Genomic DNA, 20752 nt, shown 5'->3' on the forward strand with positions numbered 1-20752 from the left:
AGTTTCTTGAAGTTGCAAAGAAAGTCATGATCCAGTAACACGTTTTTGTGATTATCGGGAAGTAGAGATTAAATGCTGTTCTCTGGAGTTTTCATGTCATCTGCATCAGCTTGTAAAGTTACTCAGAAAAACCTGGGAATTGTCTCTGAGGTTTCGATGAAACGGTCTCATGGCTCAAGATACAAAATGGACGTCTTCTGGGTCTGTCTCCTTTCTGTGAAGTTCGTCAGGCGCCTCTGCATAATGCTTGCATCAGATGAAAGCAATTACCCAAGCAGCATTTACTACAAAGGATGCGCTTGAGGGACTTTTCCTCCTGGAACCCTGAGAGGCAACTGTCGAGCTGATTATCTCGCTCGTTCTGACCACTTTACTGATCTTTTTAAAGGGGAGAGTAGGTGGAATCTCCCTGAGGGACAAATCAGCTTCAAAACTCTTAGCCCTCAAACGCCTGATGGTAAATGTTTATGTCCAATCTGAACGGCAATCATTGGGGTCTCTGGTCTTAGCAATTTCTCTTCGCTTTTCTAACTTCGGGGATAATTTTAGGGCCTTGGGAAAGATTCACAAGTATTCAGAAGGAGATTTCAAGTCTTTCTTGAGTCCACAATCTTATTATCTGTATTAAATATTAAGTTTTGCAGGACTGGAATCTCTATTTCAACATCTTTAGGTGACACATTCGCACATCATAGCCTGAGAAGCGCTGCGAGCACCGTGATGTTGGGATTTAGGGGCTCTGTTCCAAACCCCTCGAGAAGGCGGTAGAGGGAGGTATGGTGGAGGACGCTGTGTGTCTTTTACTATGTGGGATTTACTATGATGCTAGGCACACAGCAAAGAACAACGAGTATGATTTCGAAGCACCGTGCATGGTGCAGACTTGCCTGGGCGCCTTCCCGACAGAGATGCAGGCAGAGCCAGGTCCTGCTCAGGGCTGACGTCCCAGGGGAAGGGGATCTCGCACCTGCTCTCCTGCGGGCTCCTCCAGAGCAGGGCCGCCGTAAGGGCTGGGTGGGAGATAGAACTAGGATTTCGTTCCTTAGCACGGGGCTTCACGAACTTGAGCTGTCACCAGAATCACTTGGAGGGCTTGTTAAAAAACCAGATTGCTGTTCTAAGGGTTCCGCCCCTGCCCCTAAAGTTTCTAATTTAAAAGGTCTGGGCTGGGCCCTAGAATCTGCATTTCTGACAATTTCCCCGGTTAGTACGGGAGCTCCTGCGCTGGGACCACCAGCCTTTGGGAAACACGACTCCAGGTGTTAACCTATTTAGAGCCTTTGCTCTAAACACATGCTAACTAACTTCCATTAAGGGGATGCTGTGTTCAGAACTAGCTCTCATTTCTAGGGGCCTGTCCTTGAGTAGATCATGTAACCCCTCTTGGTTGGTTCGTTCGGGTTATTCCGTCCTATGAGACAGTAGGTGTTGGTTTGGGCTATTGTATCATGTAAGGCGGTAGAGGTGAAACGGATCCCCTGAGAGTGAGGAGCAAACAAATGTTAGTTGTGATTTATTCACTCGTGGCTTCCGGGCTCCATACCCAGAAGCTGGGGTTGCACTTGCAGTGGGGGGCTGATGCAAGCCGGGGTGGGGGGTGGGGGGGCTAGCGGTCAAAAGCCTGGACTCCGTTTGTCTGATTTGAACCAGTTGAAACCACGGCTAGGTCATGTCTTTCTGAGCCTCACTTTCTCCCTCTTGCAGATGAGGAATGAACTTGGTGGTTTTCCAGCGGGGATGCCTGGGGTCCTGGGCTTCCAGGAACACCTTGAAGGTGAACCTGTGGGCCCCTCGCCCCGCTTTCCAGCAATGCAGTCCACCTGGACTGGATTTCCAAACTGGGATGCTTTTGTAAAAACGACTCCGCTAAAAACAAAACCAGTTTAAAAACTGTCAAGAAGGGGGCGCCTGGGTGGCTCAGTGGGTTGAGCATCTGACTCTTGATTTTGGCTCAGGTCATGACCTTGGGGTGGGATCCAGCCGAGTCTGAGTCCCGCGCAGCAGGGATTCTGCTTCTCTCCTTCTCCCTCTCCCTCTGCCCCTCCCTCTGCTCTCTCTCTCAAATAAATAAATCTTAAAAAAAAAAAAAGTCTTAAAAAAAATCTACCAGAAGGATAATCTTTAGCTTTCAAAGTCCTCCCTCAGATCATGGAGGATGTATCCAGAAGAACAGTCTTTTCTTTCACAACCGAGGTGAAGGTGCGGAAGATTTCGCCCTCAGACAGAACATTCTGCCCGATGACGGTGCCTGTCACTGGTGGGCCTGCTCTAGGCCCTAGACCCCCAGTAAATTATTTGACAAGAGGAGATTTGAGAGAACGTCTCTGTAAGTTAGTGCCCAATTCCAAGACTGGCATCCAGCTGGCCCCTGTAATTCACGGCGGGTGCCTGTCCGGATGGGTGAGGCATCGGTTCAAGGGGTTAGGGCACGTGTTTTACTAGTTATGAAATATTTTGGAAACCTCCTCCCCTACTCATTGCAGTGGCTATCCCGTAGCAGGCACACGATGACACGAGGCTGGGCAAACGGGACCTGAATTCAGGAGAAGTGGGTGGTGCCCGGAATGGGCCGCTCCATCGGACACCAGGGGACCCCGGGAACAGCTCAAGCCCAGGGAAGGTGAGCACTGCAGAGCTCCCGTGCCCTCAGCTCGAAGGAGCAGGCTGAGAGCCCACACGCGGAGAAGGTCATCACCTAGACCGCCTGTGGGCATCTGGAAGCATCCGCCAGCAGCCTGATTATGCCTGCTTTCTTAAAAGGACTTGCAGGCCACTCCAGGCGCCAGGCCCAGGAGGGCTGTGATGACACCCCCCGCCCCCAACAGGCACTCAACACCTTTGGAACTTTACTGACCCCTCATGATTTTGACTAACCCACAAACAGGGGGCTCACCTGGAAATGCCAACACAGACATACCCAAAGTGTTCTGACTCAGGAGGATGCGAGGAGAAGGCCTTCGAGGGCAAGCTACGCGCAGGGAGGCGCACTGCCGCAGGGGTGAGGGGCTCCTCGGCCGCCGGCAGCCCTCGCCCTCCGAGCTGTCCACCACGGATGCGTGAGCCAGTCCCTCCGGCTTCAGACTGTTCAGTGGCTCTCCATCTCCCACCACACAAACATGGTTTTAAAGTATACACAAACGCCTCTTGTGATCCGACCCGTTTATCTGCCTGATATTCCTTACTTTGCAATTTCTTTTCTGGGAACAGGGAATGGATCATCATTTGGGCACAAAACGGCACGCACTTGGGTGGCCGAGCTGGCATGCTGCGCCCTCTTCCTGTGCTCCCTAAGCCTGTCTCACGCCTCATCTTGGGAGATTTAGGGCCATGGACGATCTGTTAAGTAATTTAAAAGGGAAAATTCTTAGATAAAGTTTGGCTGATATTTATTTAATTATGTCTTCCCTTGAATTTTAAAACCTGTTTTGATTTGCCCTTTCTCTGCTCTTCTCTCTCTGTGATTGTCCCCGGAAAGCTTGCGTGTGATGCTGCAGACACTGCTAGCTGCTGACCCCACGTGAGCGCTCCCCATCTTTGTCGCTGTGAAGACCCTGCTTTGCTGGGGCGGCACGTGCGGAATGACCGTGCTGACGTGCTCTGCCTGCAGCTGGCAGAGGCCATGTGACTCAAGTATGGCGATGAGATTGAAACTGGACTTGCAGGATGTGGCTTCTGGAAACACTTTTTCGAAGGGGACAGAGTTGGCTAGCTTCTTCCTTTTTGATCTTTGCCCTTCCTGTTATCTGGAATGTGGCTTGATATCCGAAAGTCTACCAGTGGTCTTGCAAAGATAACAGCGGAACAGGAAAACAGAAGGAGCCTGGCAGGTTGCCGACATCTCTTCTGGCCTGGGCTCTGGTTACATTATAAGAGAAATACCCTCTATCGGACGCCTGCATGGTTCTGTTGGTTAAGCGACCTACTCCTGATTTTGGCTTAGGTCATGATCTCAGGGTCATGAGATCGAGCCCCGCATTGGGCTCTGCGCTGAGCATAGAGCCTGCTTAATAGTCTTTCTCTCCCTCTGCCCCTCCCTGCCAGCCTCCCTTGTTCTCTCTCTGTCTCTCTCTCTCAAAAAAAATAAAAAACCTTTACTCATTTAGGTCATTCTAGTTGAATTCTGTTACCTGCAGGCAAATGCTATCCTCACTGACACAGATCTCCCAATCCTGCACTTTCTTCTCCAAGAACAAGGTCATTTTTTGGCATTCTGACATCCTGTGACTTTTTTTTTTACCACCTATTTATGATAAAGTTTCATAATAAGATCACCGGAGTTACAAATTCCTATAATTCTCCCCTTCTTGCTATTTGCCAACCCAATGCTTGTGGTGGATATGAGGATAGAGGAGGGCTGAATTAGGTAGGAACTGGTAAAGTTACAGTAATTTGAATGAGAAATATATTCTAATTTCTTTGGGTATAGAATAATGAAACTGATACATAATAAATGAACAGTCTGCAAATCCAGCCAGGAATTTTCAAAGTGCTATTCAAAAACCATTAGGTAACATAGAATACTGGGAGCCGTACAAGGGGACCCTGAAAAGAAATATTAGCAGCTTCCCTATCAAATGTATCCTTCTCTCGGTAGCGACCCTACAAGCATATAGTGAGAGGGTTAGTATTTAAGGGGATAGATGAGCCTGAATTGGATGGGGATTGGAAAAATTACAACAATATGAGTGAAATGAAATGTAACCTAATTGGACTTTGGGGAAAAGGTTTACCCTTGAGCTTGAACTCTAGATGTTTCACAATCTGGTAAGTATTAGGCATTTGGTAGTTTCCTGAGATCCTATAAGCTATCTTCATATTCCCTGGAGACCTCAGAGAGGGTACAACTATTGGCGGAATAGAAGGACTGGTCTTCCCTGGCCACGTCTAGGCTGGCTTATCTCCGTGCTTCTGTAGTTTTCTGTGATGGTGAAGAATGTGGCGTCAAATTGTCTGGATTTTGATCTCAGCTGTGATTGAGCAAGTGAATAACCTCTCTGGGGCTGATGTTGCCATTTGTGAAATGTAGACAATAATGATATTTACCTATTGTGTGAGAACAATTGAAGTTAGTCAATATAAAGCACTGAGATCTGTATCTGGAACTTAGTAAGCTGTCAATAAATGCTATTATGTTGATTATTGAATTTGCTATGATATAATGTTCTATTTATGTGTCTGTTTATTCCACGAGATTGCCCAGCTCCTTCAGCGCAAGGAACGTGTCTTATCTCTTGGTGTGGTGGGTGCTCACTTAGTATTTAGTCCGCTGTTCTTGATGCACACGAATGAATGACAGGTTGCTCTGCTATTGTCCTCCCTTACGGGCAGTATCTTCCTTCACAAGGTATCTTACTTTGCAGATTTATGTCTTATCTCCCCCCTTACCCTCAGCTCCTAGCTCCTGTTCTAAATCCCTCTGTTTAGTAATAACATAACTCAATAAACATTTGTTGAGTAGATGAAACCATAACCAAACCCTCGCACACCCAGAGTCATCATTGCCAATTCCTGCCACGAACTCCTGCGGAACGTGTACCCCAGTGACAGCAAGCTGCTCTCTGCTCTTTAAATGTGCCCTGGACTTCACGTCTCCACATGTTGGCTCGGGTAGTTCCCATCTGCCTGCCTGTCTCCACTTTGCCTGGCAAACACACATTCATCTCTAAATTCCAGCTTGGACCCTCTTCCTCCAGAAGTCGGCTCTGATCCATTCGGGAAGCTCCATCTCTCTCTCTCCATCCGTCTTCCACCCCCACCTTGTCTTTCTACTCTATAATGATTTTGTTGAAGACTCATACTGTGTCTTATATATTATAGAACCAAAGCACCTCGCCTAGCTCTTGACACAGAGCAGGTATTCGAATAAGCTTCTTAAAGGAGTAGGCAAGTTGACCTACAGAATGATACACAAACAGTCCTCAAACAAATGTGCTTTTCCATTCACGTCATAAATAAATACTCATAAGCATTTACAATAGCAAAGTGCAGTATCAGTCCCTCCCCCTCATTAGAGGTGGTTAAATTACTCTATCCATTTCCCCTTTTCCAGGACACCTTCTGACATAAGGCATCCATTTGGGAGCACGTAGGCCAGGTTTTGGTTCAATTTGCGTGTATGGAGTAGAGGGAAGACAACTGGCTGGCACAGGGTTTGAGCCTTGACCTTGGATTTGTTGCCTTAGTGTTCAAAACCCAGTGATGCTCATTCTGGAAAGGTGGGCATGCCCCTGGAAGGGCGTAACAGATTCTCTGTGGACATGACATTTTTATGTTCATAAGAAGAAGATATGGATTAATAAAAATATCCAGAATCACAGTTGTAATGACATGAAGACCTAGGAAAACAATAAGACAGAACATCTGCATAGAGTAACACGAAGAGACCTGAATTGGTAGAGATGACCTGTCCCTGCATCCCCCGTGCCTGGCGGTGGCCTAGATTTCTGGGCACTCGGTAAAGGACCCCATGTCTATGTCAGCCAGGCTCGTTCAGAGCATTGGACTAATGACATTGATGCAAATGGTTGCACTGAGTTCCGAAAGACTTTGAATTTAGGTCTCGTGGTGGGAGGGGGAGTTGGTGGTTCCAGACTGGTGTCTTATTTTTGCTATTCCAAATAGAATTGCTTCTTATGAAACCGTGGCCTGCATGCAGGCTCATTGTGTCTAGTTCTGGTCTGATCACTTGCTGGCAGCAATTACTGTGGTAAATTCAGAATTTTTTATTTCCCTCCCCTAAACAAGATGGTGTGTGCGGGGGGTAGCGGAATCTTGTGCGGCAGGTGGGGAGAGAAGTTTTTGATACCTCACTTCCTCAGAGGGAGTTTCAGCTAGGAGATGGACTAACTATAAATGCAAAAATGTTTGGGGTGTGGCTGGCAACTCACTGTCTCTGTGTAAATACAGTATAAGTTTATGCTGCCTTTATCTGCTTGGAAAAGCACAACTAAAGAACCATCCGTGGGAAATGCATTTTTCCTCCCTTGCTTGTTTGTTCGATGCTTGGCTGTTCTAGTTATTTGCTTCAGGACAATATTCTGGGCCCAGGAGGTTGTATAACTGGATACCTGACCCAGACTTTGTAGCCCTCTTGGGCTTGCTGGCCTCCCCTCTCCCCTCCTCCCTCTCTACCCTCCCCCCCATTCAGAAACCCAAACCCAAACACACTAACCCTGAGTTGTGTTACCTCAGGTTAGTCATATCCAAAGGGACTAGCCCCATAGTTGCTAGAATAATCTTGTCTCCTTTCTGGTATCAGAATGTCTCCTTATTTTTGTCCTCTGCTGAAGATCCAAAGGTCCATGGTGTGGGCTGGGACAGCAACAATTTAGAGAATCCGGAGAATTCTCCCCTCACTGCTGAGCGGGCCACACACCCGTTGTCAACATACAACAATGAGCTTGCTCTTCCATGTTGGTGCCAGAAGGGTTTTTGGCTGGTGGACATGTGTCCCCCACATGGACCTCAAATGCATACACGTGGTAAGGAATAGATTGGTGTTGGTAAATCGTTCATTCTAATTTACAATCAGCTGGCACTTACTGAGCACCTAAGTACTTTCACATCATTATCATATAGATTTTACAAGCACCTTACAAAGTGGAGATCACTGTTCTCATAGTAGAGCCAAGAAAACTGCAGCTTAGAGGGATAGATAAGCAACTTGTTCAAGGTTACTTTGCTAGTGAACGATGGAGCCAGAATTCCAAGTTTGAGTACGCAAGTCTGACTCTAATAAGACTTGTAAATAGGGAGAAAAGATGCTACAAACCATGTAAGAGCACTAAGTTTGTTTTTTTAAATTGATATCATGATGGTTACTACTTTGGGTAGAAGAGGAAGTGGAGTGGGTTGAATGGAAGTTTCTGGAAAGATAGGTTCATGTCCTAAACCCTAGAAACTGTGCATGGGATCTTATCTGGATAAAGTCTTTGCAGATATCATTAAATGGAAGAGCTCGAGATGAGTTTATTCTGGATTATCTGGGTACACCCTACATCCATTGACACGTGGACTATTAAGAGACGGGTAGAAAAGAGACAGAGAGGAAAGAAGGTTGCCCGAGGATAGAAGCAGAGATGGAATGCAGCCACAGTGAAGGAAGACCTTGAGGAAGCAAGGGAAGGTCCTCCCCTAGAACCTTGGAAGGAGCGCAGCTCTGCCAGTTCCTTGATTCTGGATTCCGGCCCTTCCAGGACTGTGAGAGCGTACATCTCTGCTGTTTTGAGCCCCTGGTTGCTGGTGGTTTGTTATAGCGGCCATCGGAAACTAATGAAGGGCCAGTACAAGTGAGTGGCAGGGGCACTTCACTTACAACCCCGATTCCCAACTCTGACCTTCATGACGTTTGACCTTCACACTTCCCTTCCCTGGTCCTCAATTTCCTTATATGGAAAACAAACTGTGGCGAGACCCCTTCTGTCTCTGGTGGTCTATGGATCAAGGATTTAGGAGCACTGCTCTCAATTTCCCTGCCAGTGGCCAGTGGGTGGGGACAGTAATTATACGGTGACCTTTATCTTGGCAGAACTGTTTGAAGATGAATAATTAAAGCTCCTCCTTTAGAAATATGACTAAGGCATCATTTGCATTTTGTGCAGTGGGCTTAGAGCAAGGACTGTTGGCTTTCAATTCCCGGGTGCAAATTTTAAAGGAAAATAATGAAAAATGCTAAAGATTATGGGGGTTAGCACCTGTCCTATAGCGATATGTGTGTCTTAATGGAGTAAAAGTCTTACTGAAGGTACTATAATTTGGGTAAGGCGTAATCTAATTCTTCTTCCTGCTATGAACGTTGCCCACTGGTTTCTTATCAGGCAAGCTCATGAGGCCTCATTCCTCAGACAGGGTAGTCCTTGTCTGATCGTAAAATTCATGGCAAATATACCTTTTCCAGCTGGTAGCTTTCCAGCAATTGCGTGATTAGAAAAGGTAGGTATTCTATTTTAAGAACCACGGTGTTTTATTCTCTGTGAGAGATACAGTGTGGTTTGGAATGCTTGCTTGTAACTCTGGGATGATTATACAAGAAGAGCAAACTCAGAATCAGCAACAGTCTTAAAAAAAAATCCCCTTCTAAAATAACCAACAGAGAAATGGCAACCGTGCCAATTACGGAACTGTAGCTCTCTTGGTGAAATCTGGGATATATTTTTCCATTATGAGTCTCAGAAGATTATTGGGAACTTTCTTTTGCATGTGTGACTGTAATTTCCAGTTCAACTTTCTGCCAAATGTCACATTTTCTAGAATCCAACTGAGAAGGCAGAAAGCAAGGGGAGCCTGTCGCTCACCGCCCAGGGTCTGCTACACAAGGGCCCCTTCGTGAAAGCAAGGCAACGAACAGCAGGCTCATCCCTGACGAGTCAGTGTCAGCACAGAACAGAGACAGCTTACGGAGTCTCGTCCTCATGGGGGACACCAGATGCTGTGACGCCCAGAGCTCAGTCATGTGCTTTGGGCCCCAGGGCAGCTGCTGGTACCTGTCACTGCCTACTCTCACCATCTTCTTAGACGACTGTCTTTGCTGGACGAGAGACACAATGCTGCCCAGGGGATGAAGCAACATTGGTGCAAATCCCCACTAACCCAAGGTGCATTGAAGAGATGAACACAAATCAGATTGGGAAGATGGGGAAGGTTGAAAGGAGCTGAAGGGAGACACATACATAGTTGGAGGAGAAAATATATAAAACGAAAAGGGGATCAAACACTTTCCCCTACCAGGCTGGTCCTAACCTCACAAACGGACCAATTGACTTCACTTTTTTTTTCCTTTCTTCAACTTGTATTGAACGCCTACCATGTGCCAGGCTGTGTTCCAGGCACTAAGGATAGAGGGATGAACGGAACAGACAGGAGCCCTGCTTCCGCGGAGCGTCTGTTCTAGGGGAGCTGATGCCCGGGGGGAAGAGTCACACACGGTTCCCGCCGTGAAAGGTAGCTGCCAGGCCACCTCCGCCTTCCAGCCATGCCTGGCTCGGTCTCCCTGAGACCACAGCCTCCTCTTCTACTAATTAACAGCACGCTGTCTGTCCTATTTCAAGGCAAAAAAGTTGTAACTATGTGAGGTGATAGATATTAAACTTATTGCAGTGATCTTTTTGCAATATATACATACATATATCAAATCATTGTATTATACACCTTAAATTTACACCACGTTCTGTGTCAATTATATCTCAATAACATTGGGAGAAAGAAAGTAAGCAATACAGTAAAATATGGTGCTATGGAGCGTGAAACGTTTCGAAAAAGCTAAAAACAAAACAAAACAAAACAAAACAACCCAACAACCAATATGCCATCTATTAGTCTCTAGTTAATACCTGCCTAACAAGCTTTTAGGCGCTGCAGGAGCGGGGACAGTGTGTGCTCCCTCTCTGACGTCACCCAGCATTTAGAGATAGTGCTAGGTGTGCCACAGGTTTTAAATAAATCAAAGTCTGTGGAGGATATAATATTGTATTGACTCTAATGTTCAGACACCTCAGATGAGCTGCATGCATGGATCTTTTCACTCTGGATCAGAATATCGTAGAAAGAAGAAGTCGGTGACTCGCGTACAGGAAGTGCGTAATGAATGAATGAGTACCTGGCTTTCTTCAAAAAAAACAAGCTAGTATTGAGTTGTTCTATTTACCACATCAGAAGCCTATTAGATGGGTACTATTTGCATCCCCATTTCACAGAGGAAGACTTGGAGGTTTCGAGCTGTTAAGAACTACGCCTGAGACCACGTTGCCAGAGAGAAGGAGAGAGAGGGCTCAAGCCCAGGGAGCTGGATTCCAGGAGCTCCTAACACATGCTCGGCTACTTCAGGTACCGCTCGGGGGATGTCTTACTAGCATTCAACGTTTTTGTCTCATTCCTTCTTCTAAAGAGACTTGCAAATACTTTTCGTTTGGTTTTCATGCTAATGTTACCCCATTTGCTAATTTGAATCTATTTCGCTTTTTTCCTATATTTCAGAGGAGGCTAGTCCTTGTTCTCCTAGATGTGGGATGTACATTTCCCTTTTCAGCTTCAGGGGAGACTGAACAATGAAGGGAGACGGACAGCTTTCTGTTGTAGATTTTAAGGGAGTGCAGGTAAGGTCTCCCTACCCGCAAAATCTCCCCCGCTTGCTTCCTGATGTTTAAAATCCCACCAACGCAGCTTCATTGTTTGGTTTTCAAGTCATGTCCTCTGTCAAAATGATGGTGACTAACATAACATAATAAAAAATTATTATATTAAAAAATGCAAATAAACCAGGGATTGTAAGCCATGCAGCCTGCCAGCCTGCCCATCTTCCTTCTTCCACCCATCTTTTCCTTTAATAAATATTTTTAGAGATAGACTCTAGCTGTGTAATGGGTTCTAGAAGTTTAAAGATATATAAGTGGTCTCTGCCTTCAGGAAGGTCTTGACCCCGGAAGCAGAAGAATGTAAAAGAAATGCAGTAGTGTTTCAGATATAAAGCTCAGGGATAGCTAAAACGGAGGAATACATTGCTCTAATTGGAAAGATGAGCACAGACATTCCTTGAGCCTAAAGCCCTTCACACTTTAGTAAGAATGAACTATAAAGATCTTTTTCCAGAAGGCATATTTTAGAGTATTATAGAGGATATTTAGAATATTATAGAGGAAGAGAGGGAATGACAGCAAGAAAAACAGTTCACCATGAAAACCCTGGAATCCAGGTCATAACACTAAGCTGATTTCAGAACTGAGAGTAGATTGGGCCCTCCTCGCTTACAGGCACCTGCCCCATTGTCAGGCCACGTGTTAAAACACCCTAATAAAAGAATCGGTATTTTTGCCAATGGGTTCATGTCTACTCTATAAGGTGAAAAAGTTGTTGCGTTGTTGTGAGTGGCTGGTAGGCACAGAGGCAAGCACTTCTCCACTGGGCATACTAGGGGTCAGCAAACTTCTTCTATCACCTGCAGGACAGTTAATATTTGAGGCTTTGTGGGCCCCACGGTCTTGTAAGGACTGTGGTGTGGCTCAGCCACAGGCGAGTAAAAGCCCCCAAGGCCGGGATGTGAGTGAATGGGTGTGGCTGCATTCCAATGAAACTATTCACAAAAACAGACAGCGGGCTGAAGTCCATAGCACGGAGTTTGCTAGCTCCTGGTTTCTACCCTTTAATAGACAGATTAAAAGCCTCCATTAAGGAAGTGTAAGATTTAAATAAAGCTTCAATACATTTTTTGAGGGGCGGCCCCCATCGCCTGGTTGGACAGCAGGGTCTCCTGCAGCGCCCATTCCCAATGTTAGATGACTGCACGGCCTGGCCTGGTACGAGCCACCGGAAGGAAGCAGCCCTTCCAGCAAACAGCGGCGGAAAATCTGTGGCGCGTGAAGAAGGAGGAGGGAGGGCGCAGAAGGCTGGCAGACAGTCTGCAAAACGAAAAAGCAACCGACAGAATGGGAGAAGATATTTGCAAATGTCTTATCAGATAAAGGGCTAGTATCCAAAATCTATGAAGAACTTACCATAATCAACACTCAAAGCACAAAAAATCCAGTCAAGAAATGGGCAGAAGACATGAACAGACATTTCTCCCAAGAAGACACACAGATGGCCAACAGACACATGAAAAAATGCTCCACATCACTCGGAACCAGGGAAATACAAATAAAAACCACAATGATACCACCTTACACCAGTCAGAATGGCTAGAATTAACAAGTCAGGAAATGACAGATGTGGGCGAGGACATGGAGAAAGGGGAAGCCTCTTGCACTGCTGGTGGGAATGCAAGCTGGTGCAGCCACTCTGGAAAACAGTATGGAGGGTCCCCAAAAAGTTAAAAATAGAGCTACCCTACGACCCAGCAATTGCACTACTAGGTATTTACCCAAAGGATACAAAATACTGATTCGAAGGGACACACGCACCCCGATATCTATAGGAGCTTATCAACAATAGCCAAATTGTGGAAAGAGCCCAGATGTCCATCAACAGAAGAATGGATAAAGAAGATGTGGTCCATATATCCCACGGAATATTACTCAGCCATCAGAAAGGATAAAATCTTGCCATTTGCAGCGACATGGATGGAACTAGAGGGTATTATGCTGAGCAAAATAAGTCAGTCAGAGAAAGACAAATACCATATGATTTATGGTATTCCTCACATGTGGAATTTAAGAAACAAAACAGATGAACATAGTGGAAGGGAAGGAAAAATAAGATGAAAACAGAGAGGGAGGCAAACCATAGGAGGCGCTGAACTCTAGGAAACAAACTGAGGGTTGCTGGAGGGAGGGGGGAAGGGATGATTGGGTGATGGGCATTAAGGAGGGCCCTTGATATAGTGAGCACTGGCTCTAAATTGCAACTGATGAATCACTACCTCTGCAGGGGGAAAAAAAGGCAGGCAGACAGGATCTTTGCGCTGCAGAAGCTTAGCTGGTTACCAAAGATTCATGCTTAAAGAAGTATAGAATGAGTGGTCTGTGATTGGTGAAAAACTGCTTCTTTTTAGTGGTAATATATAAATGTTTATTTAGCATATTAATTCATAGATTATAGTTACTTAGGCCTTCATTTATTCATTCACAAACATTGCTTATTTCATGCCAAGTCTTGCACTGAGTCCTGGAGAAACAATATTGAATAAATCAGGGTCATCGCCAGACACCAAGATGTCCAAATTACCTCCAGTCTAATTCCCTGTTGTGATTTTGGGTAACCTTCCACTATTTGATAATATGTGATTATGATATATTGAACTCCGCAGAATTTTTTAAACCCTCAAGCCCTTGGACCAAGTTGTTCCTTTGAATTTACCAAGACTAGTTCTGTTATAGTCTTACAAAGATCCTGCCTGTCAGTTACGATTACCCACATGCCATCTTGTGCAAATGGCTTGAGGCATCCCATCACTTACACCGTATGTCTGCTAACTCCATCTTAAAATCAGAGCTGGACACAGACCTCACCTGTTCTAGGAAGCATTGCTTTATTAGAAACTCTCAGATACCTATCTCCATCCCTGATGGCTTCTCTAATCAACTACGTGCTCAGAATCTCCACTCCAATGATCCATAGGTCCTCAAATTTAATATGCCCAAACTTCAAGTCAAGACTTATCCCCCGCCTACCCTCCTTCCCCTCCCTCGCCCTCCTGCACAAGGCTACCTAGATCAGTGAACGGAACTATTTGCCACCCAGTGAGGCCGGCCCAAAGCTTGGAGGTCATATTTGACACCTTCCTTCCCCTCACCGCTGTCTATGCACAAAGTTTAGGTGATTCTATCTCCTAAATACCTCTGCAACTGAGATACTTTTTCTACCACCAGTGCGTTCATCAGAGCCTAACTAGTAACATCTCATATCGGGACACTAATTGTTCTGCCGGAGTCCGCTCTCACCTAATGGTCATGTCCACCCTGTCTCCATCTGACCATATCCGTCCATTCAGTGGTTTCAAACTGCTTTCAGGATAAGGAGCAAAATCCCTGAGCACCCTTCTAGAGATCTGCTCCAACCATCCACGCCATCTTTCTCCGAGACCACTCTCTTTTTCCCTTTTTCTGACACAGCTGAATTAGGTATCTTTTTGGAGCTTCATTCTGGTCTGCACGTGTAGATTTGCATTCATGATTCCATTCTCCATCAACTTTTGCATCCACACCCTTTGCCGGTAACACCTCCGTGCTCTCCCACTGTTGGTGGCGCAGAATTTCCTGCCCCAGGGTTCAGTCATGCGACCTGCTCTGGCCAAAAGAACCAGGCGAGATACTGACCCCAGCCTTGCATGCTTCCTCGTCCTCTTGAACCCCTCTCTTCACCACAGCAAGAGCACGCCCAGGGCAGCCCTTTGTCTCCATGAAAAGGATGAAGAACCCTGGGAGTGGAACTACCCAGCTGAGACCACCCTCCATCAACTCACGCCCAGCAGACACACGGACATTTACGAAACAATAGCTGGTTGTTGCTTTAAGCCACTGAGGTGTGGGGCGGTTTGTCCTGTAGCAATAGCTCATTGATAGGCTAACACAGTAATTTGCCTTTTCCTGTGGCTTTGTTAATATCCCCAGCCTTTGTTTACGCCTTTAGGTGGGCTGGGGTTAAAATCAACAAAGACTGCGTCTTCCACCAGTCTCATTCTTCCTCCTCTGAACCGCAAACTTGTGCTTGAGGATTCCTGAGAATTTCTCTGTGACTTTCCAAATGAACCTAGGGCCTTCCTGCTGATCCTGCAAATGGGGTGGATGAAACCGAGCTTGGACCTTCCCCTTGCTGCCTCAGAGTCTCTTCATCCCTGGGAAGGATGGCAGATCCGCTACCATAACCTGCGGACCGAGCTGAACACTCAGGGCTGGTTTCAGGAGTGACGCCCTCTACCCGCTTCCCCAGTAAAGGCACCGTCTGGCAGAAGCGGCTGTTAAAGGTCGTCCTAGATTTAAAGCAGCGTCTTGCTCTTTTTTATCCTTGTCCTCTGAAGTTCTCTTTGCAAATCTGTTGAATGTTTCTGGCCTTTATATTTTCTCGACCCGACAAAACCAATTCCCAAGTGGATGGTAATGAAGCCATGGGGCCAAGTCACTGGTAATTCAGAACGGAAACCGTGACCCTGTGTGGCTGTCGTACTTCGTCCCCCAAAGTCTGCAGCGAAATGCTGTGCTCTTCAAGGAGACTCTTGAAATGAAGACTCTCCCCCATAAATGTTACGTGACTCGGGGGCTACACACCAAGGCGCCCCGATGAGCATGCCGTCAGGCTTGCTGTGTCAGAACAGACACAGGGCTGGGAAAGTGAGTAATGAACGGTTTTCGTGGCATGAGAGCAAATAAAGACAAACACACCTGGACAGACGCAATGCTTCTCTCGGAAATCAATTCTAAAAATAGATGTTTTAGTTTTGCTCAAATCTACCCCAAATTCCCAAGCAGACATCTGGAAAGGAGAGGCAGTTACGTTTCTTAGCTGAGATGTTTTGGATATTTCCTTTTTGGTGGCGTGGGGGAGGGGAGAGAAGATTAGAAATTTGAACACTCTGTCCCTTCTCTGCTTTTAGAATAGCCGTGCCAGGTTGTCTTCAAACGGCATGGATTTGCAAGAGGCCACCTTTGCTACCAGGCTAGCAGCCTGACAGACCGTCCCCAAGCTGACCTTCTCTAGAAGAAGTGAGGTAGACTTCCCAAACTATTGTACCCTTTTACTTGGGAGCCGACATGTCCTGAAAAGTATGTGTCCCCTCAGTAGCGACTTCCTGTGCTGTCTCCCATCATAGGACGCCCTGGCCTTTGGGGTAATACGGCAACCCAGAGACCTGTTTTGCTTTGCAGCCCATGAGTGAGCACAGGAGGCTTGGAGCTGTGTCACCTGAGGACCAGGGGGCCATGTGGCAGGGCTGGGCAGTGGAAGAGAGGCCTGAGGAAGCGACCCCTCACTGATGGGCTGAGGCACAGGATGGGGTTCAAATGAGTCAGCTGTGTGGAGGGCCCTTTCGGGGTCTGGAGGCAAACTTGAGTGGAGTCTCCAGGGCAATAGAGAGCGTGAAGAATTCTTACGGCTTCCAGGTAGACTCTTGGAAAAGTAACATGGAGAGCCTGCAGGCTCTTTCCAGCTTCCAGGCTCCTTCCCGGTGGGCATTTCCAAGGTCTCTTGCTGAGACAGCGAGTGTGAAGTCCCACAGCCATTGCCCCTTAATCTCCTCAACGTGTGAGAGGCAGAGACGCGTCCCAGGGACTTGCTGGTCAAAGTGGAGAAGGCTTCCCTGGTTCTCACGGGGCTTCTTTGACAGACTCCTCAGGGGGAGCTAAGGAGCGGCCCCGTAATCTTGGGTCTGCGCCTCCGGGCAGGATGGCTCCATCTTCCCTCTGCAGTTAAGAGGCCCCATTGCTGGAATCTTCCAGGGGACATTGTCGGACTTGGCTGTTCTCTGAACCATACTGGGATTGTTCAGTTTCTGAACTCCAGGGCTGCTTTCCCTCTGGTCTGCCTTTGTCCTTTCCCAGAGGACAGTTCCCTGCGGGTTGCTGCATCTTTAAGGACAGAGAGTGGAGTGTGCATTCTGTTGCAAATGAGGGAGACTGACCTGAGAAAAAAGGCATATAAAATTTCACATGAAAACCTCTAATCCGTCGAGGGAAATAGGTAGAGACCACTTATCATTAGCGTCCTTTATGTTTTGCAGACAATTAACATAAGTGATTTCAGCCTTCCCATCTGAATAGCTGTTATGTTGAAATTTGTTTACTGTTTACTTATTATGCCTTCCAGGTTGAAACAAACAATGTTTTATTTATTTATTTATTTATTTATTTATTTATTTGTTTATTTATTTATAAAAAAATTTTTATTATGTTATGTTAGTCACCATACTGTACGTCCTTAGTTTTTGATGTAGTGTTTCATGGTTCATTGTTTGTGTATAACAAACAATGTTTTAAAAACGTTAGTGATGGGGCACTTGGGCAGCCAGGCAGTTAGGTGTCCAACTGTTGGGTTTCAGCTCAGGTCATGATCATGGGGTCTTGGGACTGAGCCCGAAGTTGGGCTCTGCGCTCATTGCTTATCGGTGAGTCTGCTTGGGATTCTCTCTCTCCTTCTGCCCCTCCCCCCTCTCATGTGTGGCCACTTGCTCGCTCTTCTCTCTCTCTCTCAAATAAATAAATCTTTACTAAAAAAAAACCCAAAAAAGCCAAAAAAAAACAAAAAACCCTTAGTGACATAACAAGAATTTTTGGAAGCCACAAAGCTTATTGCCTTTTGATTATTCCATTTTTTTTTTTTAAAGATTTTATTTACTTACTCAAAGAGAGGGGGGACAGAGACAGAAGGAGAAGCAGTCTCCCCGCAGAGCAGGGAGCCCTATGTAGGATTTCATCTCAGGACCCCGGGATCACAACCTGAGCCACCTGGGTGCCCTGATTGTTCCTGAAGACTGAAATATACATTAACGTTTTCTTACATTATGTATGTATGTATGTATGTATGTATGTATGTATGTATTTGTTATGGTGCTTTGGTGTATTCCAGGGAAATAAGGATATAAGGAGAAGAAGAACAAAGCCCCTTCCCTCAAGGTTTCAATTACAGAATGAGATTGTTTCAAAGATATTGCTGTAAAGTATTTTGCAAAAGACATTCTAGATTTTACCCATCCTCGTGCTTTGGAAAAAATAACTTGCAAATTGAAAAAGAAAAACCCAGATGTCATCCAAATGCCCTACTTCTCGTGATTAGAAGTGTTTTCTAGGATTCACTCATGCAGGACTGCATCTCAGTTAAGCCCTTCTCATGCTCGAGGTCAGCCGATTCTACCATTTGAGAACTTGATCCGTGGCAACACGGACATGACTTATTACAACTCCGTTGTTTTGTAGTTTCCCCTGTGAAGAAAGTAGTCTTGTGTAGAAAAGCATTGACCCTTACCCGTCCTGCCAGCTCTTGCATCGGTGTTAACTCTTAATTATTTATGGACCCGGTGTGCGGCTGTGGATCACAGAGCATAACCGTCCTCCCTCGCCACGGGCACCGTGGAAAGCGCTTTCAGACTGTGGCTGGTTTACAGATGAAACAGCAGTAGTTGACCGTATATGCTGAGATCTCGGGTAATAACTTCAGCAAGTCTGTAACTCTAAAGCAAAACTCAGCGATCTGAAATGCTTTGGGAATGAATGCATTCGGAGAGCCACATTTTAAGGAGAGCTAATAATTTCTCTTTTAGGGCTATATGATTTTCATAGCTGATAACACTCACTAGACCTATTTCTACAGTGCGCTATCTACTCCCTCAACTTGGTAACAGAGAATACTGCACAGCAGTAAATCTTTTCTTGATGACCTGGCCTCCTTACGTTGATTATCACTCAGAGGAATAGTTGATATGCAGTGATCGTTACTGTGTGTTTACTCCAGTTTTATGGAGAATACAATAATTGTTTCAGATTTTTATAGCATATGAGAATTCACCCCACACTAAATGGCCTCCCACTGATGTAGTCCCGAATTTTTTTTTTTTTATTATTTATTTATGTGACAGAGAGACAGCCAGCGAGAGAGGGAACACAGCAGGGGAGTGGGAGAGGAAGAAGCAGGCTCCCAGCGGAGGAGCCTGATGTGGGACTCGATCCCGGAATGCCGGGATCACGCCCTGAGTTGAAGGCAGACGCTTTAACGACTGCGCTACCCACGCGCCCCGTAGTCCCGAATTTTTATTCATTATTTCTCATGGCTGTTTGGGTGCTTGCCTATGGCGGCCACTCTGCTCTTTGTTTCTTCCAGTCTGTTTTAGGCAAAGAAGTCCAACAACCCTACGGAGAGAGGATTCATAGACTCTTAGGTTTACTCTCATCGATAAAGGGTAGGAGTGCAATGTTATGACATTTGTCATGACAATACTGTGACATTGATTTTGGGGGACTCTGTGTTCTCTTGTATGTACTCCCTGGTTCTCATCTGGCTTAAGGCCAAATGAAACGAATAAATACCAGAATTTAAACTAGAGAGTTGTTCAAGGAGCTTCTTAGATATGAATTAAAGTCAATTCAACTCTTACTTACAAAAGAAATCTACAATTCTTAATACTGGGTTGCTTTAATATTTTGAGCTGCGGTCTCAAGTGTTACGAAACTTCATTTGTAGAATAAAAATGCATGCTATGCCCTTATTTTGGGGGTGAGGGAAGAGCTAAGAAACTCACATTCTCGTTAAGGTGGGGCTGAACTGATTTTGCTTCTAGATCGATACTTTCTGGCTGCTGCTTTAAAGGCTGAGACCAGCTTTGCTGGAGACAACGAAGAGGCGCATTCTGACCTTTGATGAAAACAGAGATACCAGGTCTCTTTTCAGGGCCGGGACTGGAGGGGCCAGGTCCTCACTCTCCCAAGAGAAAAAGGGCCGAGTTGAAGACTGGAGTTACATGTGCTTTCACACATACATGCCCAGGAAATGGAGTTATTTTCTCCTTGACAGCCACGTCCAAGTTCTAGGCAGCAACACCATTAAAGGAATTGAGTATGAATGCATAGGTACTTTCAAGGAGAGTTCTATCAGAATGCTTAGTACTTGGGTTTCCCCGGGGTTCTTGTGACTTCTTTTTCCTTTGAGGTGTTAGGACACTGCTTTGGATTTCCTTTCCAGTCGTAGTGGCCAGTAGGAAGTCATTATGTCCAATAGGACTTAAGGGTCACTAAATATTATTGATTGGCCAATGTCTCGAATACTGGAACTGAAGTAGCAGTAACTGCTGGCCTGACTCTGCAGAACTAGAGAAATTTTACGTACAGCGGGTCTCTGGGAGGCAGTTTGCAGAGAAGGGAGAGCCCAGCCTCTGGAGTCAGCCACTTGCTGGCTGTCTCCATCTCACCACCAGCTAGCCTGTGACCTAGGACAAGCCTGTGCTCTCTGGAAGTCTCTAGGCTGCGTTTATGGAAGGACATTGGAGTACCTCCCTCCCCCTGGGGGTAGTGGGGGGCATTAAACGATAACACCCAGGTTCCGGGGGGGCCCTCCCTAAATGATTACCCCCACGGATCTCATAAGGAGTCAAAAGTTCACCGAAAAGGTAAGGCAAACTCATCTCCTGTATGTTCTCTAAAAGACAAACTCAGTAAGTGATCATTCGATGATTTATCAGCCTTTGACCTCCCAAGCAAACGCCACCCACATGGCTGGGGAAGCTATCTCCGTGTCCTTGAGATTAAAACCACATAGATTAATGTTTCACCCATTCTTCTCAGACCTGGAGAGACCGGCAAGACAGACCCGAGAGCAGCTGGTAGCAACAGGATCTAGACAAACA

The 20752-nt window shown here is 46.0% G+C and overlaps 1 protein-coding gene across 1 annotated transcript in view; it reads right to left on the reverse strand.

The window, feature by feature from the left end:
* Nucleotides 1-17120, reverse strand: part of PLEKHG7 (pleckstrin homology and RhoGEF domain containing G7) — a 50845-nt gene extending 33725 nt beyond the window's left edge. The window contains 12 exon segments of the mRNA XM_057316146.1: nucleotides 2534-2589; nucleotides 2591-2645; nucleotides 2894-3100; nucleotides 3183-3336; nucleotides 4534-4599; nucleotides 5829-5893; nucleotides 9397-9583; nucleotides 12195-12389; nucleotides 14487-14684; nucleotides 15220-15369; nucleotides 16156-16686; nucleotides 16688-17120. Coding sequence (XP_057172129.1) covers nucleotides 2534-2589; nucleotides 2591-2645; nucleotides 2894-3100; nucleotides 3183-3336; nucleotides 4534-4599; nucleotides 5829-5893; nucleotides 9397-9583; nucleotides 12195-12389; nucleotides 14487-14684; nucleotides 15220-15369; nucleotides 16156-16686; nucleotides 16688-16894 — 2071 coding nt within the window. The 5' untranslated portion in view covers nucleotides 16895-17120.
* Between the last annotated feature and the right edge of the window lie 3632 nt (nucleotides 17121-20752).

This window comes from Ursus arctos, unplaced genomic scaffold, assembly GCF_023065955.2.
Source record: "Ursus arctos isolate Adak ecotype North America unplaced genomic scaffold, UrsArc2.0 scaffold_21, whole genome shotgun sequence".
Classification (NCBI taxonomy): domain Eukaryota; kingdom Metazoa; phylum Chordata; class Mammalia; order Carnivora; family Ursidae; genus Ursus; species Ursus arctos.